This window comes from Mustelus asterias, chromosome 25 (genome assembly GCF_964213995.1).
Source record: "Mustelus asterias chromosome 25, sMusAst1.hap1.1, whole genome shotgun sequence".
Classification (NCBI taxonomy): Eukaryota; Metazoa; Chordata; class Chondrichthyes; order Carcharhiniformes; family Triakidae; genus Mustelus; species Mustelus asterias.
Window position 1 is genome coordinate 57,469,394 of NC_135825.1, and position 26,553 is coordinate 57,495,946.

General features: G+C 44.0%; 1 protein-coding gene across 2 annotated transcripts; it reads right to left on the reverse strand.

The window, feature by feature from the left end:
* Window positions 1-21,122: 21,122 nt before the first annotated feature.
* myog (myogenin) lies at window positions 21,123-26,090 on the reverse strand. Of its 2 annotated transcripts, XM_078197864.1 has the most exons (3): window positions 25,533-26,090; window positions 24,153-24,252; window positions 21,123-21,589 (listed from the first exon to the last, which is right to left on the reverse strand). In XM_078197864.1, exons 1-3 carry the CDS (start codon window positions 26,031-26,033, stop codon window positions 21,459-21,461), a joined length of 732 nt encoding a protein of 243 aa, XP_078053990.1. In that variant the 5' UTR covers window positions 26,034-26,090; the 3' UTR covers window positions 21,123-21,458. The 2 variants fall into 2 exon arrangements, with proteins under 2 accessions (XP_078053990.1, XP_078053991.1); XM_078197865.1 differs by lacking the exon at window positions 24,153-24,252.
* Between the last annotated feature and the right edge of the window lie 463 nt (window positions 26,091-26,553).

Below are 26,553 nucleotides of genomic sequence, written 5' to 3' on the forward strand. Positions count from 1 at the left end.
TCTTTTCCAGAGTGGAGTTTGGCAACACTCATGTCGATGCTGGAGCCAGTGAGAGAAGTTGGCTCATGGTGGGAGGATTTGAGGAGAAATCCATAGAAGCTCGATTGGAGGCATCTGCCACTTGATTTCAGAATGGGATGTGTCTGACCACAGTCATCCTGTTAGGCTACAGGGACTGTGTATTTACTGAGGGCATTATAGCATAAGATACATTTTGTAACCTGCATTAACCATAAAATCTGTGTGCATCTGTGAAGAAAATTGGGGTCAAGGAGTAGATTATCTTTTTCATATTTAATAATTTTTCTGTTGTTAAAAGCTAATTGGCAATCCTGTGACTCTGTTCATCCCCGTTTTCTAAAACAAAGTTGGAGTTTTTGAGCCTGGATTCCATTGTTGGACCTACCCGTCCAGTAGAAACATCAACTGGGATCGTGACACTACATGAAGAGAGGTGTTTTGTTTGGATACTGGAGCAGTTCAGAGCCCCGGGTTATACCATTCCTCAGGCTGCACAGAGCTAACACCTTAATTTTTCCAGCCATGCAGAGAATGTGTGCATTAGGCCGAGTTCTCAACCTCAGTTGGCTGACCAGTAATGGGAACAGCCTGCACTTGGACCCATGTCTGGCTTGAGGATAAGCTTAATTACCAACTACCAATTGTAATTGCTATTATTGTCAACATTGACTTTGTTGATAGTGGCCTCATCTCTTCAATCACAAGCTTTTAGGTTCAAGTCTCCAGAGCTTGGGCACAAAAAAATGAGGCTGCCACTCCAATTCAGTACTGAGGGAGTGCCACTGAGACATTAAACTGAGGCTCTGCCTGGGAGGATGTAAAAGAATCTATGGCACTCATTCCAGGAAGAGTAGGGGGGTGTTATCTCTCTGTCATGGTCAGTATTAATCCCTCAATCGACAACACCAAAATGGATTGTCTGTCCATTATCATATTGCTATCTGTTGGATATTGTTGTGTACAGATTGGCGGCCATGTTTCCAGCATTACAACATTGACTATGGTGGCACAGTGGTTAGCGCTGCTGCCTCACAGCGCCAGGGACCCAGGATCAATTCTGGCCTCGGGTCACTGTCTGTGCACAGTCTGCATGTTCTCCCCATATCTGCGTGGGTTTCCTCCGGGTGCTCCAGTTTCCTCCCACAGTCCAAAGATGTGTGGGTTAGGTTGATTGTAGCCATCGATATGCGCGATCTTAGCTTGATTGGCCATGCTACATTGACTCTAGTGTCAGGGGAATTACAGGGTAAATGTGCGGGGTTACAGGAATAGGGCCTGGGTAGAATTGTGTTCGGTACAGTCTCGATGGACCGAATGGCCTCCTTCTGTATTGTAGGATTCTATGATTCTACTTCAAAAGTACTTCATTGGTTGTAAAGTGTTTTGAGACATCTGGTGATCATGAAAAGCACTTTGCTTTTTTTTCCTTCTCTCTCCAAACTGTGAACAGGATTCACTCTGGGCCTCTTGTTGGCTTGAGGATGTATGCAATTGCTCGCTACAATATCAAACAAGCTTCTTATAGGAATCCAGTAGTCACAGATGCAGAACTGAAAAACCTACACTTATCCAATCGGTGTTATATCTTTGCTTACAATTGCAGACACACTTGTGGCAAAAAAAATACATTGGTTTTAGATTCTTATTCAGATTCTCTTAGAAATCTTAGAAACCATACAGTGCAGAAAGAGGCCATTCGGCCCATCGAGTCTGCACCGACCACAATCCCAGCCAGGCCCTACCCCCATATCCCTACATATTTACCCACTAATCCCTCTAACCTACACATCTCAGGACACTAAGGGGCAATTTAGCATGGCCAATCAACCTAACCCGCACATCTTTGGACTGTGGGAGGAAACCGGAGCACCCGGAGGAAACCCACGCAGACACGAGGAGAATGTGCAAACTCCACACAGACAGTGATCCAAGCCGGGAATCGAACCCAGGTCCATGGAGCTGTGAAGCAGCAGTGCTAACCACTGTGCTACCGTGCCGCCCCTCTCTTGCTGAACATGGCACGTGGAAGATTCGGATCACTGCTGTTCCTGCAAATTAGATGAAGTCTTTCTTTAAAAAAAATCTTCAAGGTGGAAATATATAAAGTTCAGGAAGATCCTGCTCTGCATGTTTTCATTCGCATGAATGGAGAACCATCTTATAAGTTATTCAAAGTTTCTAACAGATCAATTATTCAAGCCACATAAGCTCTATTTAAATTTGATTACCTTAGCATAGTGGTCAGAGACAGAGCAGCTAAGAGTGGCTTTTGAGCTTCTCTGTAAATGACAGGTCTACTTGTGTGGTAAAACAGTTTATGTAATTGACAAACTGTGAAGGGCTGTTAACCTCTTGTAATTAAGAGGAGTGTAGTTATCTAACCTTTGATTCAGCCTATCTTCAAAGGATGTTGAATTATCTCTCGGTGTCTGACTTTATTCTGGTTGTCAGTCATTCTGACCCTAGTGGGAAAGATCAGTGACAGTTTTTTTGCCACAAAGGAAGTGACTGCTTGTAAGGTCAATGTTATGTTGCGAGGTAGTGCGGCAAAGCACGTGTTGTTTTAGTGTTTCAAGGAGAATAATAGATTGAAGCTATTGTAAATGTACTGTTTTATAGAATATGTTTCTTTTACCTGTTATATTTGGAATCAATTATTCTGTTGGTCTTTAGTTTGAGCTAGAGTTTGTTAAAATGTGCATCAATCTGCCTACCAAAGATCAGAAGATATTGTAGCAGTTCATGACATGTGACATGGATTCTCAATGCAATTTCTGGGATTATGCGACCAAGGTGTTAGCGTGGATTGGGAATTGGCTATCCGACAGGAAGCAGAGAGTCGGAATAAATGGGTGCTTTTCTGGTTGGTGGATGGTAACTAGTGGCGTGCTGCAGGGATCGGTACTGGGGCCTCAACTATTTACCATTTCTATAGACGATCTGGAGGAGGGGACTGAGTGTAGGGTAACAAAGTTTGCAGACGACACAAAGATAAGTGGAAAAGTGAATCGTGTGGAGGGCGTAGAAGGTCTGCAGAGAGATTTGCACACGCTGAGTGAGTGGGCGAGGATCTGGCAGATGGAGTATAACGTTGACAAATGCGAGGTTATTCACTTTGGAGGAAATAATAGCAAATTGGATTATTATCTAAATGGAAAAAGATTACAACATGCTACTGTGCAAAGGGACCTGGGGGTCCTTGTGCATGAGACGCAAAAACCCAGTCTGCAGGTGCAACAGGTGATCAAGGCGGCAAATGGGATGTTGGCCTATATCGCAAGGGGGATAGAATATAAAAGCAGAGATGTCTTGCTGCATCTGTACAGGGCATTGGTGAGGCCGCAGCTGGAATACTGTGTGCAGTATTGGTCCCCTTATATGAGGAAGGATATATTGGCCTTGGAGGGAGTGCAAATAAGGTTCACCAGGTTGATACCAGAGATGAGGGGTGTTGATTATGAGGAGAGACTGAGCAGATTGGGTTTGTACTCGTTGGAATTTAGGAGGCTGAGGAGGGATCTTATAGAGACCAATAAGATAATGAAGGGGCTGGATAGGGTAGAGGTGGAGAGATTCTTTCCACTTAGAAAGGAAGCTAGAACTAAGAGGGCACCGCCTCAAAATAAAGGGGGGTCAGTTTATGACAGAGTTGAGGAGGAACTTCTTCTCTCAGAGGGTGGTGAATCTCTGGAATTCTCTGCCCACTGAAGTGGTGGAGGCTACCTCATTGAATATGTTTAAATCACGGATAGATGGATTCCTGATCGGTGAGAGAATTAGGGGTTATAGGGATCAGGCGGGTAAGTGGAACTGATCCACTTCAGATCAGCCATGATCTTTGATGCGCGATTGATTCACACGGGAGGCTAGGACGTACCCGGGAATAAAGGCTTTTATTCACAACAAGATTGGAGCACACTACTTAACAATACTATCCCAGACTAAAGGCTACTAGGAAGTAGCAGTGACCTTTATACTCCTGTAAGAAGGTGGAGCCGAACGGAGTGTACCACATAAACAATAATAACAGGTGGAACACCCCAACCCTAACCCCAACAGTAACAAGAGTAACATATGTACAAGTACCCATAGTGGTAACCATCTATGGTTCACCACAATCTTATTGAATGGTGGGGCAGGCTCGAGGGGCTAGATGGCCTACTCCTGCTCCTATTTCTTATGTTCTTAAGATGCTGGTCAAATAAAGACACATTTGAATTTCTCGGAAACACAAGCTTCACTTCGAGAGGTACGGGCACTGAACTGATGTCAAACAACTAATGTAAAAAAATTACGAAAGAATAATTTTAAATATGAATACTTTTTACAGTTTCTGTTTCCTGCTTGAGGCACAGAAATGTTTGGAGCATTCCAATATCAGATTATTCCAAATTGTAATTCTGTACTGAGCAGTTCCTGTCTTTCATATCGAATCAGCACCCTGTAACATTGTTTTAAAGCGTAAATCTTTGTGAAAATCAAATCGTATGGGGGGTAATTTTCAGCTTAGTTGCCTTGGGTATGGTCCCTGGCTGAGATAATCACCAGGTTACTACAAAGGTGAGGTTGGTACTTTCCCCGATAAAATTCAGGAAAATATCAGATCATCTGAACATCTCCAAGTGAATGTAACTAAAGCACCTTGTGTGAGTTGGGCCCAATAAGACAGAATTTGAAAAATAATTAAAAAGATAAAAGCATAGTTATATTTAAGACTCTAGAACTCCTCGCTAAATGTTAATAATGGTGAAGTTTTTTATTTCAGGATTTCCTCCCTTACAAAGTGCTTTATTTTTAGTTTTTGAGAAATGCATCAAGAAAAATGATACAACTGCTCCATCTACAGTATTAAAACTGGCACAATATCAAATATTATGCTTCAGGTGTTGCAATAGCTTAAGAATTAGTCGTTCACTGATAGCCCCATAATCTAAGAATGGGGAGCTGGACGTGAAAGGTGCACCCTTGAAGATCATCTGGTGGAGCAGGTCTGGAGGTAAATGCGGACCTGCAAATGGAGTGTAAGTAACCTCAAATCGATATAGGTGCTGGTACTGACTTGGAAATGAGTGTGACATACCCGAGGAACAGTCCAAAGATGTGCGGGTTAGGTTGATTGGCCATGCTAAACTTGACCCCAGTGTCAGGGGGATTAGCAGGCTAAATACGTGGGGTTATGGGGACTGGGCCTGGGTGGAATTGTGATCAGTACAGACTCGATGGGCCAAATGGCCTCCTCCTTTACTGTAGGGATTCTATGATCCATGAACTGGAGTTCACTTGGACCCGGAGGTGGAGTTGACTGGGATTTGGAGCTGGAACTGAAGATAACATAAAGAAGAACATGAATATCATTATGGGCCTTGGCCCATCCAGGACTCCTCGAGCCAATTTCAGCCCCGCAAACCAATCCATTTGCATGGGTCATGGCCATGTATCAAAATAATTTGATGAGCATAGTAAACCTTATCATCACTCACCTGATGAAGGGGCAGCGCTCCGAAAGCTCGTGCTACCAAATACACCTGTTGGACTTTAACCTGGTGTGAGAGTACTCACTGTTGCTAGCTAGGTAAGATAGTACAAATCTAGTTTATTCCTTATTGCAAATTATTGGCACCAAACTTTAACCATCCTCTGTTGATCGAAATAACAAATGTAATCAAACGTTGCATTTAACAAACAGAGTAGATATTGGGTGCAAAATTGAGTTGTGCCGCAGCTACTGGAGGGTTCTGGGCATCTGATTTGCCTCCTTCCAACACGACCCTTGCAGTGTTCATGCAATGAAGTGGTACACACAGATACATCCACTATGTACACCGGGAGATAGTGAGCCAATGTCATAAAACCACTGATCTGAACAGTCTGAAATGTTGCTGAAATACCAGGTGTGGTCAATGAATGTTCATTGTTTCTGAAACAACAAGCATTATGAAGCAAGGTGCTCTCTTTTCTGGTGCTAATTGAAGAGCCACTCACAGGTTGCAGCTGAGGTGCTTCAGACTTAAGTGATGAATGATTGGAGTAACTTACAGCTTTCTGCTGGCCATAGAAAAGGAGGGGGCTCGCGTCGACATGGGGGCAGTTATTGCAGTACACTTGAACTGCTGTGTCAGAAGGACATGGTGAGACGGTGGCATGGTGGCACAGTGGTTAGCACTGCTGCCTCACAGTGCCAGGGACCCGGGTTCAATTCCAGCCTTGGATCACTGTCTGTGTGGAGTTTGCACGTTCTCCCCGTGTCTGCGTGAGTTTCCTCCGGGTGCTCCGGTTTCTCCCACAGTCCAAAGATGTGTGGGTTAGGTTCATTGGCCATGATACATTGATCCTAGTATCAGGGGATTAGCAGGATAAATATGTGGGGTTACGGGAATAGGGCCTGGGTGGGATGATGGTCGGTACAGACTTGATGGGCTGAATGGCCGCCTCCTGCACTGTTGAGATTCTATGTCTAACATGGGAAACTCTCGGGATGGACAAGAATGAGGGCTCTGCATAGAAGGCCCTGCCAACAAAGAGTGTTCAGGGAAGTACCCACTTGACTGAACCCTGAGTCAGGAGCAGTGCCTGAGGAGGCTATGATTCATCTAGGAGGCCTTCAAGGAGCTGTGCTGCTCCTTCACACTGACCTAGAGCCACAAAGCTCATGGTGGCCCTAACATTCTATCCAAGTGGATGCTGCCAGACAGGAACAGGAACATCAGTCACCTATCGCAGGTTGCTTGCACAAAGATGCAGCAAGATGGTTGAAGAGGAACAGTCCACCAGGAGAGGAGACATCATCCTTTTCTCTTTCAGTGGAAACACAGAGTGAACCGGATTTGCCAAGATATTAGGTTTCCCAAGTGGACAAGATAGCATGCAGGGTACATGGCCCAGCGGGCACCCCACATCAACAAGAGTAAATACTGTAATCCTGAGGGCTGCCTCTTGTGTCCCAAAAACTGGGCTAGCCAACTTCTCACCACTTACATCCATAAAAATTAATTAACTGCAATACAGGTTCCAGAAACAACTTGTGCTCGGAGCATCCTTATCAATGAGCAGTCACAATAAGATATTGTCACAGATTTAAGATTGAGAGATGCGCACATTGATGTGATCGTAATTACTGTCTTTTGTTTCTTTACTTCTTTGCCCTTTCTTACTGAACCCACGAACATGTATATCTGGTGACAAAATAAAACAGAGGCAGTAATGCCAACTATAATCCCCTAGGTACAGGAGCTGATACACATTTACACCAGCCTTAGCCTCAGATGTAGTGGTCTCCGCATGCCATGCTGCCAGTGATTTAGGATCGCTTTTCACAGTAACTTCATTGCAATGTTAACGTAAGCCTACTTGTGACACTAATGAATAAACTAACTAAACTCTTTGGGAAATCCAGAGAGTTGATATATACTTCCTAATCCTCCTCCCAGTGTAGAAGATCTGTGCAAAGATCTATCCTTGGGGCCCTCTCCAGTTTCATAGTGAGCAATGAGAAGGCAGGGTGATCTGAACTAGCTGCTCTCTCAGTTCCACAGTTTCTTGAAGGTGGCGTTGAAACATCTCTTGCTAATGAGATTGTGAGGGTGGCACGGTGGCACAGTGGTTAGCACTGCTGTCTCACAGCGCCATGGACCCAGGTTCTGGCATTGGGTGACTGTGTGGAGTTTGCACATTCTCCCCCTGTCAGCATGGGTTTCCTCCAGGTGCTCTGGTTTCCTCCCACAGTCCAAAGGTGTGCAAACTAGGTGGATTGGCCATAGTAAAATTGCCCCTTAATTGCCCAAGGTGGAGTAGACATGGTAAATGTGTGGGGTTACGGGAATAGGGTGGGGTTAGAGAGTGGATGCAGACTCGATGGGCTGAATGGCTTCCTTCAATACTGTCGGGATTCTATAATAATTCTATAAACTTCTAGAATTCTATCCTGAAGGTGCTTACATCATACTCAGAAAATGGAAGAGTTTGGTGTCAGTAATGTTAATTTTCACTTAACCCTAACATTTCATCTGGGTAGGGAACACTTTGTGCTAAAAGCATCATTTATAAAGACTGCTACCACAGCAGCAGAGACCAATCTAGGAATCATTCGGGCTGATTTAATGGAGCTACCGACTCATGGACAGAAGTTAGCAGTTCATCAAGTTTCAGGAATTTTTGACCATTTGTCCCAGGAATGATTTATAAATTAATTACACTTAAGTGGTATAATTTAATTAAGATGTTCTACACAGAATTAGAATTCTCCTCGCAGTAATCTGTGTAACAACTGAGACAATGAAGGGATTATGTGTTGACGAGCGAGGCTACTGAAGACATCTCTATGCAGTGGTGAGGAACAGTTGTTATGAAGTTGCAGATGTAAGGTTAAAAATGTGGTGTTTGACAAATGTGCATATTGAAAAAAAATGATGAAACCAAAAGAAGTAATCATCTCGCATTTTCTTTTTAAAAAGCATGTGTCTTTGTGCTGGGGATTTTAAACTGCAGAAAGCAGGCTGCAGAAGACAACTTTGCAACACTTGCGTCCAGAGCAACATCCAGAGTTCCCGCAGAGCAAAGCAGGCGTTTGAATTGGACCAATGATTTTAAAACAAGCACTCAAAGACACAGATCCAATTGAATTCAAATTGGAGTGTTGTTGACAGCCTCAAGCCACTCAAATTGCAGGAATACTGTGAGATAATTCTAGGTATTTAAATCCGGACAGGGGGAAATTACAGTTAGATTGAGCTTGCCGCCTCTGTAGCCAGAAAGAAGGAAAGGTGAGGCTCTCAAATGGAATCCTGTAGTAATATATATATATATATATATAATATAGCTTCATCAATTCACCATCTGAATAGAAGGAGAAACCAACTCAATATTCCAGACCGAAGGATCATAAGAAAGTTCTTACTTCCAACAGCTGCCTTATAGTATTTGAGGGTGACTATATTCTGTCATGATTTATTTCATTATTCCTGAGTGAGTCTTGTAATTGGAACAGCATTCTATTGGGAGTTTATTCAGTTTGTTAATTGTTTTGATATGGCTGTCACCAGTTTTAAAATAAAGACCCGTTAATTGTTCACGATAGAGACACCGGAATTTTACCGGCACGCCCGCCCCGATTCCGCGGGTGGGCGAGGCTCGGAGAACGGCATTCTCCGTTGGCCCCGGGTGGGATCGTACAAACCTCGGGGAAACGTGCCGGTAAAACGTCATCCAGAGTGTCAGATCCTGCTTTAATTTACCAAAACCAGTAGCTTGCTACTATCTCATGCGCACTTAGTTAAGATTACGAGGCAAGGTATCCTTTTGAAGGGGGGGGGTGGTTCCAAAACCACGCAGAGGGAAAAATCACCCCCCTGTCGTAACAGTGGTTAACTTGTATCTTGTCTCCGGGCTTCCTCTGAATATCCACAACTATTGTTATCAGTACTCATTTGAGCCCAGTGTCATTCTCTGAGCATCAATGCTTGGTGGTGCTGGGTAGCAGGTTGTGTTGACAGCCTATAGTCCAATCACTAAGCAGGAGAAGCATTGGAATGATATCCCGCCCTCGAGTATAAAGAGAAAAATAAATCTTATTTTAACTATTTGAAGGTCAGTCTATCCAGTAGGATATGGAAGGGAGCCCAGCCTCCAACCTGATGAAGCACGACTTACTTATCTGAAATCAAAACAGAAAATTCTGGCAATACTCAGCAAGCCAGGTCGTATCTGTGGAGAGAGAACTAGAGTTAACCATCTCTTCATCTGCCTCTCCTCCTTTGAACCCTTCGTAAAACTCTTTGAAGATCTTGGTCACCTCTCCTAACTTTTCATTCTTTGGATTAATGCTTTTTTTTTGTTTGATTACACTTCTGTCAAACATTTTGGGATGTGTTTTTACATAATAGGAGTGCTAAAAATACAATTCATTGGAAGAAGTGAAAGAGAATGTACTTGACATGAACCAACCATGGAACAGTATTTTGCTTTTATTTGCGTGGTTAATTTAGACCTGCTAATGTGTAATGACCTCACAGTAAAAGGTCCTTGCTGTAGAAGTGATCATAACAGAATTTCACATTCAGTTTCAGAGTGAGAAGTGTGAGTCTAAAACGGGTGTCTTGAATGTCGAGTGGCAGATACAAGGGTATGAAGATAGAATGGGCCAAATTGTACTGGGTAAATAGGTTGAGAGATACAATGATATAGAAACAGTGGTGTTGGACATTAAAGGCAATATTTCATAACTCTCAACAAAGGCACAATCCATTGAGAAAGAGAGGCCATGAGAAGCGTGCATGATCCGTGGCTGATTAAGGAGGTTATGGAAAGTATCAAATTGAAAGAAAAGGCACATAATACTGCAAAGATTAGTGACAGGCCAGAAAATTGGGAACATTTTAGACATTAACAAAGAATGACTAAATAAAAAATAATAAAGAGGAAGTTACATAGAACATAGAAAAAAACACAGCACAAACAGGCCCTTCGGCCCAGAAGTTGCGCCGGTCATGTCCCTACCTACCTAGGCTTATATATAAGCTTACCTATAACCCTCAATCCTATTAAGTTCCATGAACTCATAAAACATAGAACAGCACAGAACAGGCCCTTCGGCCCACGATGTTGTGCCGAGCTTTATCTGAAACCAAGATCGAACTATCCCACTCCCTATCATCCTGGTGTGCTCCATGGGGCGGCACGGTAGCACAGTGGTTAGCACTGCTGCTTCACAGCTCCAGGGACCTGGGTTCGAATCCCGGCTCGGGTCACTGTCTGTGTGGAGTTTGCACATTCTCCTCGTGTCTGCGTGGGTTTCCTCCGGGTGCTCCGGTTTCCTCCCACAGTCCAAAGATGTGCGGGTTAGGTTGATTGGCCATGCTAAAATTGCCCCTTAGTGTCCTGGGATGCGTAGATTAGAGGGATTAGCGGGTAAAATATGTAGGGATATGGGGGTAGCGCCTGGGTGGGATTGTGGTCGGTGCAGACCCGATGGGCCGAATGGCCTCTTTCTGTACTGTAGGGTTTCTATGATTTCTATGATGTGCCTATCCAATAACCGCTTAAATGTTCCTAAAGTGTCTGACTCCACTATCACTGCAGGCAGTCCATTCCACACCCCAACCACTCTCTGCGTAAAGAACCTACCTCTGATATCCTTCCTATATCTCCCACCACGAACCCTATAGTTATGCCCCCTTGTAATAGCTCCATCCACCCGAGGAAATAGTCTTTGAACATTCACTCTATCTATCCCCTTCATCATTTTATAAACCTCTATTAAGTCTCCCCTCAACCTTCTCCGCTCCAGGGAGAACAGCCCTAGCTCCCTCAACCTTTCCTCATAAGACCTACCCTCCAAACCAGGCAGCATCCTGGTAAATCTCCTTTGCACTCTTTCCAGCGCTTCCACATCCTTCTTATAGTGAGGTGACCAGAACTGCACACAATATTCCAAATGTGGTCTCACCAAGATCCTGTACAGTTGCAGCCTAACCCCACGGCTCTTAAACTCCAACCCCCTGTTAATAAAAGCTAACACACTATTGGCCTTCTTCACAGCTCTATCCACTTGAGTGGCAACCTTCAGAGATCTGTGGATATGGACCCCAAGATCTCTCTGTTCCTCCACAGTCTTCAGACCCCTACCTTTGACCCTGTAATCCACATTTAAATTAGTCCTACCAAAATGAATCACCTCACATTTGTCAAGGTTAAACTCCATCTGCCATTTTTCAGCCCAGCTTTGCATCCTATCTGTCTCTTTGCAGTCTACAACAGCCCTCCACCTCATCCACTACTCCACCAATCTTGGTGTCATCAGCAAATTTACTGATCCACCCTTCAGCCCCCTCCTCCAAGTCATTGATAAAAATCACAAAGAGCAGAGGACCAAGCACTGATCCCTGTGGCACTCCGCTAGCAACCTGCCTCCAGTCCGAGAATTTTCCATCCACCACCACCCTCTGTCTTTGATCAGACAGCCAGTTACCTATCCAATCGGCCAACTTTCCCTCTATCCCACACCTCCTTACTTTCATCATAAGCCGACCATGGGGGACCTTATCAAACGTCTTACTAAAATCCATGTATATGACATCAACTTCCCTACCTTCATCAACACACTTAGTTACCTCCTCAAAAAATTCAATCAAATTTGTGAGGCACGACTTGCCCTTCACGAATCCGTGCTGACTATCCCGGATTAATCCGCATCTTTCTAAATGGCCGTAAATCCCATCCCTAAGGACCTTTTCCATCAACTTACCAACCACTGAAGTAAGACTAACCGGCCTATAATTACCAGGACCATTTCTATTCCCTTTCTTAAACAGAGGAACAACATTCGCCACTCTCCAGTCCTCTGGCACCATTCCCATGGACAGTGAGGACATCCAGGAGTCTCTTAAAAGACCCTATCGAGTTTGCCTCCACCACCACCGACGTCAGCCGATTCCACTCACCCACCACCCTCTGAGTGAAAAACGTACCCCTGACATCTCCTCTGTACCTACTCCCCAGCACCTTAAACCTGTGTCCTCTCGTAGCAGCCATTTCAGCCCTGGGAAAAAGCCTCCGAGAATCCACCCGATCTATACCTCTCAACATCTTGTACACCTCTATCAGGTCACCTCTCATCCTTCGTCTCTCCAAGGAGAAAAGACCGAGCCTCCCTCAGCCTATCCTCATAAGGCATGCCACTCAATCCAGGCAACATCCTTGTAAATCTTCTCTGACCCTTTCGATAATTTCCCATCCCTCCTGTAATGAAGTGACCAGAACTGAGCACAGTACCCTAAGTGGGGTCTGACGAGGGTCTTATATAGCTGCATCATTATCACCTGACTCCGAAACTCAATCCCTCGATTGATAAAGGCCAGCACACCATACGCCTTCTTAACCACCAATATGGAAGAAAACCAGGAAGAAATATAACAACAGACAGTAAAAGCTTCTGCAGGTATATGAAAAGGAAATAAGTAGCTAAAATTGGCATTGGTCCCTTAAAGGGTGAAGAGGGAATTAATAATAGGAGAGGTGATGCTACTGTGCTGTTAGGAAATGTATTTTAATCATATTTTCTGCAGTTATGAGCAGCTTTGGGTTTTTTTCATTGTGGCACCGGCTGCCTGATTGGATGTCCTTCTTTTGCTGTTTAAATGGGGTTTTGTTTATTTTAAATCTGGGCCTAGTGCACTTTCTGGGAGTTTATGATTTTTTGCATTGTTGTGGGAAGAATGATTGACAGGTCAGGTGGAACAGTTTCATTTTCCCTCCCAACAGTTCTTTTACTCTCTGTTTTGGCTGTTGGCGAGTTAAAAGACTGTCAAATGTGTTTCTGTGTTTCTCCCTGGTCTTAGAAATGCTGCTGACAAGTTGTTTGCAGTTTTTCTTGCCTTTCTGGAGTGAAAACTTTGCTGTCAGTGGTTTGCTGGCTAAAAGGGAGAGACAGTAAGAAGTCTCACAGCACCAGGTTAAAGTCCAACAGGTTTATTTGGTAGCACAAGCTTTCGGAGCGCTGCCCCTTCATCAGATGAGTGGGAGTTGTGTTTCACAAACAGGGCATATATAGACACAAATGTACAAGATGGTGGTTGGAATGCGAGTCTTTACAGGTAATCAAGTCTTAAAGGTACAGACAATGTGAGTGGAGAGAGGGTAAAGCACAGGTTAAAGAGATGTGTATTGTCTCCAACCAGGACAGTTGGTGAGATTTTGCAAGCCCAGGCAAGTCGTGGGGGTTACAGATAGTGTGACATGAACCCAAGATTCCGGTTGAGGCCGTCCTCATGTGTGCGGAACTTGGCTATCAGTTTCTGCTCAGCGATTCTGCATTGTCTGTGTCATGAAGGCCGCTTGGAGAACGCTTACCCAAAGATCAGAGACTGACTCGGCCAACGTTGTCTACCTGATACGCTGCAGGAAAGGGTGTCCCGAGGCATGGTACATTGGGGAGACCATGCAGACGCTACGACAACGGATGCATGAACACCACTCGACAATCGCCAGGCAAGAGTGTTCTCTTCCTGTTGAGGAACATTTCAGCAGTCACGGGCATTCAGCCTCTGATCTCCAGTGAGCGTTAAGTTGATTGGCCGTGCTAAATTGACCCGAGTGTCAGGGGGATTAGTAGGGAAAATAAGTGGGGTTACGGGAATAGGACCTGGGCGGGATTGTTGTCAGTGCAGACTTGATGGGCCGAATGGACTCTTTCAGCACTGTAGGGATTCTATGATGACCTTATTGAATGGCGGAGCAAGCTCAGTGGGTTCAATGGGCTACGCTTGCTCTTTTTTCTCATGATCTTCTGAGTTTTTTTCATGAACGTATCCATAATGATCATAAAACATCTATAGATTATAATTATGGAACTTTAAATCTTTTCTCCAAACATAGCACATTCACACATACACATCAATATATTTTTATCCATGAAGAAAACTGCAAATGCTAAAAAAAAATTCAAAATGCCTGAAATATAACAGCTTGTGCCTCTAATGTTACAAAACATTCCATGGTGCTTCACTAGAGATACTAGTTACAAAGCAAAATCTGACACTGGGCCACATTAATAGATCTTAGGGAAGAAGGCCAATAGTTTGGTCCAAGTGCTATGGAGCATCTTAAAGGAGGAAAGAGAGAGAGAAATTTAAGAGGATATTTCAGGGCTTAGTGCCTTGGCAGGATGTCAATGGCAGAGAAATTAAAATCTGGAATACTTAAAGGGGCCAAAATTAGAGGAATGCAAATACTTCTGCGTGTCGGGGAAATCACAGAGACAGGGAGAGGTGAGGCCATGGAGGGGTTTGGAAACCAGGTTGAGAATTGAAAAATGGAGGCACTAATTAGCCAGGGGCTAATGTCGGTTAGTGAGCATAAGGCTGAGGGGTGAATGGGACTTGGTGTGAGTTAGAACATTGGCACAGCTGATGCATCGGTATTCTTTAAATGAAAGGCAAATTGGTGATGTAGTGTAGTCTTGTTTCCACCTGGAATCTAGTGTTTCCTTTTTCTGCCAAAATGTAATAAATTGCAGAGACTGAGGGTTTTGCTGTGAGGGATTCAAGTCCCTTATTTTTCACAGAAAGACAGTCTCGTGTGAATTCACAGAGAAAGGCATCAGCCACTGTCCACCTTCAGTCCCCATCATCTTAGGTCAGCTAACACATGGTTACATAAGAACATAAGAAATAGGAGCAGGAGTAGGCTATCTAGCCCCTCAAGTCTGCTCCGCCATTCAATAAGATCATGGCTGATCTGATAGTGGGTTCAGTTCCACTTACCCGCCCGCTCCCCATAACCCTTAATTCCCTTAATGGTTAAAAATCTATCTATCTGTGACTTAAACACATTTAACGAGGTAGTCTCTACTGCTTCATTGGGCAGAGAATCCCAAAGATTCACTACCCTCTGGGAGAAGAAGTTCCTCCTCAACTCTGTTCTAAATTGACCTCCCCGTATTTTGAGGCTATGCCCCCTCGTTCTTGTTTCCATTGTAAGTGGAAATAACCTCGCTGCTTCTACCCTGTCTAGCCCCTTCATTATCTTATATGTCTCTATAAGATCTCCCCTCAACCTTCTAAACTCCAATGAGTACAGGCCCAGTCTGCTCAATCTCTCCTCATAAGCTAACCCCTCATCTCCGGAATTGACCTGGTGAACCTTCTCTGTACCCCCTCCAAAGCTAATATATCCTTTCTTAAATAAGGGGACCAAAATTGTACATAGTACTCTAGGTGCGGCTTCACCAGTACCCTGTACAGTTGCAGCATGACCTCCCTGCTTTTATACTCCATCCCTCTCGCGATAAAGGCCAACATTCCATTTGCCTTCTTGATCACCTGCTGCACCTGCAAACTGAGTTTTTGTGATTCAGGCACAAGGACCCCCAGGTCCCTCTGCATAGTAGCATGTTGTAATTTTTCACCGTTTAAATAATAGTCCATTTTACTATTATTCCTACCAAAGTGGATAACCTCACACTTACCAACGTTATAATCCATCTGCCAGATCCTTGCCCACTCACTTAGCCTATCCAAATCTCTCTGCAGACTCTCTGTGTCCTCCACGCAATTTGCTTTCCCACTCACCTTTGTGTCATCCGTAAACTTTGTTACCCTACACTCGGTCTCCTCCTCCAGATCGTCTATGTATATGGTAAATAGTTGAGGCCCCAGCACCGATCCCTGCGGCACGCCACTAGTCACTGATTGCCAACCGGAAAAGCACCCATTTATTCCGACTCTCTGCTTTCTGTTAGATAGCCAATCCTCAATTCACGCTAACACTTTACCCCCAACTCTGTGTACCTTTATCTTATGCAGCAACCTTTTGTGAGGCACCTTATCGAATGCCTTCTGGAAATCTAAATACACCACATCCACCGGTTCCCCTCTGTCAACCGCACTCGTTATATCCTCAAAAAATTCCAGTAAATTAGTCAAACATGACTTTCCCTTCATGAATCCATGCTGTGTCTGCTTGATTGAACCATTCTTTTCCAGGTGTCCTGCTATTTCTTCCTTAATGATAGATTCCAGCATTTTCCCAACTATGGATGTTAAGCTAACCGGCCTGTAGTTACCCGCCTTTTGTCTACCTCCTTTTTTAAACAGTGGCGTTACATTAGCTGGTTTCCAATCAGCTGGCACCTCCCCAGAGTCCAGTGAATTTTGATAAATTACAACTAATGCATTTTCTACTACTTCTGCCGTTTCTTTTAGTACCCTGGGATGCATTCCATCCGGACCAGGGGACTTGTCTACCTTTAGTCCCATTAGCCTACCCAGCACTACCTCTTTAGTAATAGTGATCGTTTTAAGGTCCTCACCCCACACAGTCCCATGACCGTCTATTTTTGGTAAGCTATTTGTGTCCTCCACTGTGAAGACCAACACAAACAACTTGTTTAGGGCCTCGGCCATTTCCTCGTTTCCTATTATTAAATCCCCCTTCTCATCTTCTAAGGGACCAACATTTACCTCAGCCACTCTTTTCCATTTTATATATTTGTAAAAACTCTTACTATCAGTTTTTATATTTTGTGCTAGTTTACTTTCATAATCTATCTTTCCTTTCTTTATTGCTTTCTTAGTAGTTCTTTGTTGTTTTTTAAAGCCTTCCCAATCTTCTAGTTCCCCACTAATTTTGGCCACTCTGTATGCATCGGTTTTTAATTTGATACTCTCCTTTATTTCCTCAGTTTTCCATGGCTGGTTATCCCTTTTCTTACATTCCTTCTTTTTCACTGGAATATATTTTTGCTGAGTACTGAGAAAAATCTCCTTAAAAATCCTCCACTGTTCCTCAACTGTCCCACCAATTAGTCTGTGTTCCCAGTCTACATTAGCCAACTCCGCCCTCATCCTATTGTAATCCCCCTTGTTCAAGCAGAGGACACAGGTTTGGGACCCTACTTTCTCACCCTCCATCTGTATTAGAAATTCAACCATATTGTGATCACTCATTCCAAGAGGATCCCTCACAAGGAGATCATTAATTTTACCTGTCTCATTACACAGGACCAGATCCAAGATAGCTTGCTCCCTCATGGGTTCTGTAACATATTGTTCGAGGAAACTATCGCGACAGCATTCTAAGAACTCTTCCTCAAGTCCACCGCATCCGACTTGAGTTGACCAATCAATATGGAGGTTAAAATCCCCCATGATTATTGCTGTTCCATTTTTACATGCATCTGTTATTTGTTTGTTTATTGCCCGCCCCACCTTGAAGTTATTATTTGGGGGCCTATAGACTACGCCCACCAGTGACTTTTTCCCCTTACTATTCCTTATCTCCACCCACATTGATTCCACATTCTGCTCCTTAGAGACTATATCGTCTCTCACTACCGCCCTGATGTTATCTTTAATTAACAGAGTTACCCCACCTCCTTTTCCTTCCTGTCCATCCTTCTGAAATGTCTGATACCCCTGGATATTTAGTTCCCAGTCCTGGTCAGCCTGCAGCCACGTTTCTATAATGGCCACTAGATCATACCCATTTGTACTGATTTGTGCCGTCACCTCATGCTTCTGTGACATTGGAACACCAGCTGCTGCCACAGCTACCACAGCACTAGCTTTGATAGAGGTTAAAGGGCAAGTGTCACCAATTGCACAGCTTTCCGGCCAACTCAGTTCTTTGGCACAGGTTTAAGGTGCGAGGGGCAAGATTTAAAGGAGGTGTGCGAGGCAGATTTTGTACACAGAGGATGGTGGATGCCTGGAACTCGCTGCTGGGGGAGGTAGTGGAAGCAGATACGATAGTGACTTTTAAGAGGCGTCTGGACAAATACACGAATAGGATGGGAATAGAGGGATATGGTCCCCTAAAGGGTAGGGGGTTTTAGTTAGTTAAGTCAGGTAGCATGGTCAGTGAAGGCCCGGAGGGCCAAAGGGCCTGTTCCTGCGCTGTAATTTTCTTTGTTCTTTGTTTTTTGATTCTGGACTCTAAAACTGCCAAAGGGTATGGGGAGCGTGCTGGAGTATGGTGTTGAGAGGATCAGCTATGATCATACCGAATGGTGGAGCATGCTTGAAGAGCAGAATGGCCTACTCCTGTTCCTATTTTCTATGTTTCTATGATTCCCAAGATAAAGAACCTCAGCTATTCAAAGGCTTTGGTCCATTTATTTCAGAGAAGTATAGATTTATTAGCAACCTAATCGAGGTCTATTAAATAAGAGGGGAGGGGGAGGTAGAAATGTTTAATATTGTTTCTCAGGCCATCCTGCTGTGGACCAGGCCTTATGAGCCAGCTGGTTTGATGGTCAACTTCGCTTGTATGTAACTGGATTGGGCATTGTGTGCTTTCTGAAGGTAACACTGCCACTTTAAAATTCACTCCTTGGAGGGATTTTTTCTGTTACACCTGCCACAGGAATTGTTGCAGCCGGTGGGGGGGTGTGGGGGGGTGGGGCGGGGGGGACCACGCAAAGGTTCATTGACCTTGGGCGGGATTTTCCAGTTTTGGGGCGAGCCAAAATCCCTTCTCTTTCTGTCAAAAGTACCAGTGAAACCAATATTATCAATTTATTTTTGTATTGTCAGAACGTGTCTACCCCTGACAGTTTGGCTGAAGTGGAAGTTTACAGAGCTCCGTGGGGCATCTTTAAACAGATTTCAGCAAAGCTGAAACACGGGCTATTTTTTAGGGTTGTAGAACTCTGTGGGTAAACATCAAACTGTGATTGAATTCACCTACACAGTTGCCTTTTCCAGCAGCAACATAAATAAACTAGATTTAAAAGTACAAAAATAATTGTACCATCAGCAGGAGCAAAATGCATTCGGGAAAACAAATAGAATTGATCAGTTCTAAGTGCCAGCGCGGGATTTAGAGGGTTGTGATAGATAGAGGTCACTGCTATTATTTCCATGCTGTTACTTAGAAATTGATTGCTCCCTAGTTACGTTGGGATCATTAGCAGATTGGAGCAGGCCTAATCTCAAGTCGCAATGTGACCCTGCACTTTATTATTACTTGTGCATTCCAAACGACAGTGAAATTGTACTCATTGAGAAGAGAAGGTCTATAAAATCCAAATGCCGTAACTCTATCGCCATTCCTTCAAGCTGCCAAACCAAGGTGAGGGCCAAGACCCTTGGAGTGACCACCAAGGATGTAGCGAGAAAATATGAACAAAATCAAGGTGTAGTGATTCCTGCAGACCAGGGTTTGGTATTAAAAGTCTTGTCGGAGGACAGGGGGCCAGAGGCAGGAAAGCAATTTCCAGATGCCAAAACAGAAGATGCTGGAAAATCTCTAAGTCTGACAGCATCTGTGGAGAGAGAATTGAGCCAACGTTTCGAGTCTGGATGACCCTTCATCAGAGCCAAAGGCAAGGAAAATCAGACAAGATTTATACTGTGAGGGTGAGGGGGTGATGTAATTGGTAGGACTGACAGACAAAAAGACAAAGGGGATATTAATGGGGATGGTAGGGGCTGGTGAAGATAAAAGGCTTCATCATCACCATTTACATCCCCTTTGTCTTTTTGTCTATGCCATTCCCATCTTCCCATCTATTACAGAGTCCTCCACCTCCCCTCACCCTCACAGTATAAATCTTGTCCGATTTTCCTTGCCTTCAGCTCTGAAGAAGGGACATCCAGACTCGAAACGTTGGCTCTATTCGCTCTCCACAGTTGCTGACAGACCTGCTGAGATTTTCCAGCATTTTCTGTTTTTGTTTCAGATTCCAGCATCCACAGTGTTTTGCCTTTATCTTAAGGAATTTCCAGAGCCTGTTAAACAATGTGTCAGATTTGGAAATTGGTCTTAATTTCACCATTGGGCATTTAGGGAATCTGTGCTTTCAGCTAACTAAATAACGAGTTGTTACTAAAAAGCAGCAATAAAACAGAACTGAGTTGAATTCTCAATTTGACTTTTTGGATTCCAGTGTTTGAATTTAGTGTTTTTGAGTGAATGTGGAACGTTGGTATTATTGAGACCTCTCTGAATCCTGACTGACATAAACATACACAATGTGGCAGCAATAAGCTAAAGGAGCGAAGACAGGAATCAGTTAACAATTAATTAAAGAGGTGTCATGCAGGCCTCAACATGGGCCACTGCAAGTACTTGGGCCTCACTCCATAAACTGATATGATTAGGGTTATCAAAAGGCTCGTAGAAAGAAGGACAGCAACAGTAGGCTAACAATCGATTATACAGGACAGTGATATTAAGTGGATAGGTTTAGAAGAACTTGATGTTACTCAGTTTGATATTTGTTTTTAAGTAAATTTCTTTTTGTCACAATCTCTATCCATCCAGTGTGTGTGGGGCATGGTAGCACAGTGGTTAGCACTGCTGCTTCACAGCGCCAGGGACCTGGGTTCGATTCCCGGCTTGGGTCACTGTCTGTGTGGAGTTTGCATGTTCTCCCCGTGTCTGCATGGGTTTCCTCCGGGTGCTCCGGTTTCCTCCCACAGTCCGAAAGATGAACTGGTTAGGTGCATTGACCCGAACAGGCACCGGATTGTGGCGACTGGGGGAATTTCACAGTAACTTCATTGCAGTGTTAATGTAAGCCTTGCTTGTGACACTAATAAATTAACTTTAACTTTATAAAAAACTAATTGAGCAAATAGTTTCTCTCAATAATGCAACATTTGAAATATTTTATAATAACTTTATTGTAAAAAGCAAAATAATTTAGCAAAAAAATCCAAATAACAAACTCACTCAAAACGTATGAATTGTAAAAAGGGGAAATGTATATTTACAACAGTAATTTCAGACTGTTTAGTTACAAAAGCACACATTGGTCATAAAGCTCTATAAAAAGGATTGGCCATTTTAAACAGGTTTAAGAATTAGGAATGATTTTTTTTTACTAATAAAGCAACCCTTTTGAGTCAACAAACCCTATGCACAACACACATCAAAAAAGTATAAAAAATAAAAAAGCTTCCTATAATAAAAAGACACATGGAAAGAGCAAATGCAATCGATCAGTTTGGGGTGTTATCCTCCAAGAAGCTGTTTGGTGAACCTTCTGGTGTAATACTGTCCATTAGAGAGGAGAGGGAGCCGAGGCCGGTACTTCCAGACGACTGGACTTTGTTCACAGATAGTAGGTGATCTAAAAAAAGTCAACATAGATAATGAATGAGAGTCAAACAACATTTGTTGATTCATAATCTGAAATGTTACATCATGGAAACATTGGTGTTCGAACTATGACAGTTAGAATGGGAGAGTAAAAGATGCATGACAGCTTGTGTCATTATTGCCTGTTGGAAGGTAACCATCTCTTACTAAAGAAATACTGCCAGATGTGAAACTAATGATGTAACTATTAAAGCCTGAAATTGTGTTCATGCTCTGGCAGTAGACATATCTTCCAGCAGAAGACATATGGGTGGCACAGTGGTTAGCACTGCTACCTTACAGCACCAGAGACCCAGGTTCGATTCCCGGCTTGGGTGACAGTCTGTGCAGAGTCTGCATGTTTTCCCCGTGTCTGCGCGGGTTTCCTCTGCGTGCTCCGGTTTCTCCACAGTCCAAAAGACATGCTGGTTAGGGTGCATTGGCCATGCTAAATTCTCCCTCGGTGTACCCGAACAGGCGCCAGCCAGAGTGTGGCAAATAGGGGATTTTCACAGTAACTTCATTGCAGTGTTAATGTAAGCCTAGTATGACACTAATAAGTAAATCTTCTTGGTTTGAAGTTTAAAGTATAGCAACAAATCTTAATCAATTTGAATGACAACTGTTACGACTGTCTGGGCTGTATTATCTCTGCTGTCTCTCCTTGGCCTCTCTGTGTTCTTTGGCATGGTTGATCACCTCATCTTTCTCCACTGCCTTTCTCCTGTGGTCTACCTCTGTGACATTACTCTTGCGTGGTTCCATTAATATGGATTATAACATAGTCATCTGTACCAATGTTTTCTTTCCCTCCCAGTCCCAACATTCCATCCTTGGCCGCCACTTCAATGAAATGCTGCCTGTCAGCAACATTATTCATCAGCATGTCTCAACTTCCATCCAGCTGGAGCCTTCCGATATCGCCCAAGACTTCCCAACTGGTCCTGTGCTGTCCAGTTGCCTGGTTGACATCAAACCTGTATGAACTGAAACTTCCTTGAGCTCAAATTTAGGAAAAGCAAGTGGTCCCATATCTGTTTCCTGACTACTCATTCCATCCAAAGCTAGTAGTACTAGGCACTATATGCCATATTCACACTAGTTACATTTCATATCTAGTTCTTTAAGAGCGTTTTTTACACAATCAGAGTATTGTTCACACATGCTCAGCATGATGGCTCCACTACACTTTAATGACATCCAGGCTCAACTTTCACAATGACCTATTGGTCCACCTGGTCTACACAAACTGTAAGTTATCCAGTACTCCGCTACCCACATCCTAACTCATACTAAATTCTATTTTCTTAAGTTCCTCCACTGGATCCCATCCCTCAGCACATTGTTTCCAATATCTTTGTCCTTGTTTACAAATTGTTTGAATGCCTAACTCCAGCCCATTTCTGCAAGTTCCTCCAGCCCAGTGCCCAGTTCTCACCTTCACTTCTTCCAACCTTGGTTTCCCCTTTCTCGTGTTCTACCATCAATAGTGGGGCTTAAACGATTCATGCCCTCAAACTCTGGAATACTCTTCCTGAAGCATTCCACTTCACTGCAACCTCACAGCTGCTTCAAACTTCTGCTGAAAACAACTATCCTCCTGACCAGACCATTGTTCATCTTCTGGTTTTTCATCTTCAGCCAGAGAGTGGTGAATCTGTGGAACTCTTTGCTGCAGAAGACTGTGGAGGCCAGGTCATTGAGTGTCTTTAAGACAGAGATAGATAGGTTCTTGATTAATAAGGGGATCAAGGGTTATGGGGAAAAGGCAGGAGAATGGGGATGAGAAAAAAAATCAGCCATGATTGAATGGCGGAACAGACTCGATGGGCCGAGTGGCCTAATTCTGCTCCTATGTCTTATGGTCTTCTGGTTTTACATCCCAGTATTCGATTCTTTTCCCCCATTATGATCTGCCTTGGGAAACATCACTATGTTAAGGGTTAAACAAGTCTGGGTGTGATTCAGATGCATTGTATCAGCTCTGAGTTTCATTCAGAACCCCTTGAAAGAATTGAATGTATTGTTTCTGAGCTGGAGACTATGATGATGATATCTGGTGGTGGTAAGGCTCACTGTCCACTAAAGCCTGCTTCCTGCTGGGCTGATTAGAGAGACTTGATGAATCTCTGCAGGTGATGATATACTGGATTGTGCTTTCTTCCTGTCTGACCAGGCCAGTGTGGGCACTTTACAGCCGTTTTACTGTTGACTTTACACAAAGTGTTATGCAATGTGAATTTTTGCCCTCTTTTAAAAGGATTTGAAAGGTGGTTATAACATGAGAACAATTAAAAGCACAACATTAGACAAGACAATGAGGTGGCCTCCTCAGACCCAAACTAGCTACACAACTGTGGAAACACACATTATATTCCCATCCCATTGATTCATTCAGGGAATCTGTACAAACAGAATAATTCACAATATGGAGAGTTTTTTTGTTCCTATTTTGGAGGATGGCTACAATGTGTTCAATGTTACTGAAGGTGATATAGTTCCTCTCTGTGGAAATAAAAAGATTTCCCCACCAATCTATTCTGGGCTGTACCTACCCCTGGGATGGTTGTACGGGGTGTTGCAGTGATCAGCGGAGCTGGTCCACTCAGGGCTGCAGGAGGCGCTGTTTGATCCACACTCGCTGGGCACACCGACCTATAATTGCAGTAATGGAAAAATGACCAGGGATGGGTTTACAAAGACTATTTATAGCAAAAAAAGTCAAACTGCTTTCGGATCTACAGTCTTCTGAACTCGCCGAGCCACGGTATTCCAAGTTTATTGTTTTTTCTCTCCCTGTTCCCTGGATGAAGCTACAATAGAATCAACTGTTATGTTTTTCTTGCCCTGAAATGTCGCCTCTTGTGTAACATGGTGAGACCCTGAGCCCTCTCCACTGATACACCTGTCAAAACTGCTTCCCGTTAAGTTCAGGTGGCCATTCATTCATATACTTTGAGCAGCTTATTTCAGTAAAATTACGCAATGCACCTCAATGGTTGTACAAGCGCTTTGGGACTTCCTGAAGTGGTGAAAAGCTTATAAAAATCTTTCCCATGAGACACAGTGTTAGTTTAAAAAGCCTCTTTTTAAATTAGCGTTTTCCACCTGCTGTAGATTTTAAATATGAGCCCTTCAATGTCATATTTGCAACTCAATTAAAACCCATCGAGACTCCTCCCATCACCTCTTTCCAGATATTTCTACACAAGCCCACTTTGATGTTAATGTGTTTTGTAATAGCGCAGTGATGGGCAGTGAACTGACAGTTCGGGACTGCAGAGATTAGACCTTGCTGAATTTTCTGAGCTATGTTTCCTACATTGCAGCAGTGGAAAAGTTAGTTAATTGGTGATAAGGCACGGTAGCACAGTGGTTAGCACTGCTGCCTCCCAGCGCCAGGGATCCGGGTTTGATTCCCGGCTTGGGTCACTATCTGTGTGGAATTTGCATGTTCTCCCCGTGTCTGCGTGGGTTTCCTTCGGGTGCTCCGGTTTCCTCCCACAGTCTGAAAAACGTGCTGGTTAGGTGCTAAATTCTCCCTCAGTGCACCCGAATAGGCGCCTGAGTGTGGCGAAGAGGGGATTTTCACAGTAATTTAATTGACACTAATAAATCTTAAAACTTTAAACACTTTGGAAGGGCTAATTTCTAACTTTAGAAATTAAGGTTTGCCAGACAGCAGAACTATCATCGAGGCAAACTCGGGACAAGGTATTCTTTAAACAAAAAAATATATACTTCTGGGGATGGTGCCAAAGGAAAGGTTAAAGAGGAAAGGTGAACCTCCCATCAACTCATCTCAAACATTGCCCTGTGTTGCTCCAGCCCCATCAGCTGATGGGTTTGCTATGGGCAGGTCTCCCCAGGGTGCTGAGGTTGACTATGCTGGTGGTGTCTAGACTGGACTATATGGTGCTGTGGGGGATACTTGCCGCTTGGCTTGTGCTGCTGCTGCTGTTGTCAGTGTAGTGCAGCTTGTCCTGCTGGTTGAAGGTGCCGAGCAGGGCTTGGAGCCTCTCGATGTACTGGATGGCACTGCGGAGAATCTCCACTTTGGGCAACCTCTGGTTGGGGTTCAGCAAAGTGCTGCGCTTCAGAGCCTCGAACGCCTCGTTCACCTTCTTCAGCCTCCTCTTCTCCCTCAGGGTGGCCGCCTTCCTCCTGTCCAAGCTCACTGATTTCCTCTTGCAGGTCTTGCAAGCCCAAAGCAAGCACTGGCCGGGGCAGCCTGGCTGCTGCTGGAGCTCCGACCCCGGGTACATGTGCTCCTCCAAGCCGCCTTCCAGTGAGCTGCCATCGGTACACACAGTAGCCCCCAGCCGCTCCTGGTAGGCGGGCGGCTCAAACCCCTGCAGCCGGGAGGGAAACACATTCTCATTATCGAAAAAGCGTTGGTCTGCAAAGTAATAGGGGTTAGTTTCGAATAGCTCCATTATCAATGGGGCTTTTTAGTCTCAAGTTATCTCAAGCACCAACTGCTGTAGAGTATGTGGACGCCAACTGTTTAGGTGGCATTTAAAGTCTCCGCTGGCATGAAATCACTGAGATATATATAGAAAGCGCAGAAACTCTATCCAACTCTTAGCTGTCGCCTTGCATCACAACTTCAATCTGATTTCACCTACTCCCAGGAGAGAACTGGCTCAAAGTTCGAACCCGAATGGTGTTTCTTTATCAAATAGAAAGTGTGCACATTTGAACACACACACAGAGCAAAGTTGGGAACTGGCTTGGAGGGGAGGTCACTAGAACAGACCTGTTCAGGGATTCTGAAAGTGGGGGAATGAATCAATGTTCTCCCTGAATCATTCTGGGAGTAACTCTTGTTAGATTTGGGAGCTGGTTAGGTAGGGGGAAGCTCAACCCCCCCATTGACTAAATGTGGACGGGGATTAATAATAGACCGGAGAAAATTAATATTTGTCCTTAAATTTCCTTTAAGTTTATTCATTA

What these genes read in the sequence shown, in the direction of transcription:
- myog (XM_078197864.1), bottom strand. Translation starts at nt 26,033, where the DNA reads ATGGAGCTATTCGAAACTAACCCCTATTACTTTGCAGACCAACGCTTT. An exon ending in GCAGCAGCACAAGCCAAGCG is followed by an intron (nt 24,253 to 25,532) that starts GCAAGTATCCCC and finishes CTGCAATTATAG; the next exon opens with GTCGGTGTGCCCAGCGAGTG. An exon ending in CCCGTACAACCATCCCAGGG is followed by an intron (nt 21,590 to 24,152) that starts GTAGGTACAGCC and finishes GACTTTTTTTAG; the next exon opens with ATCACCTACTATCTGTGAAC.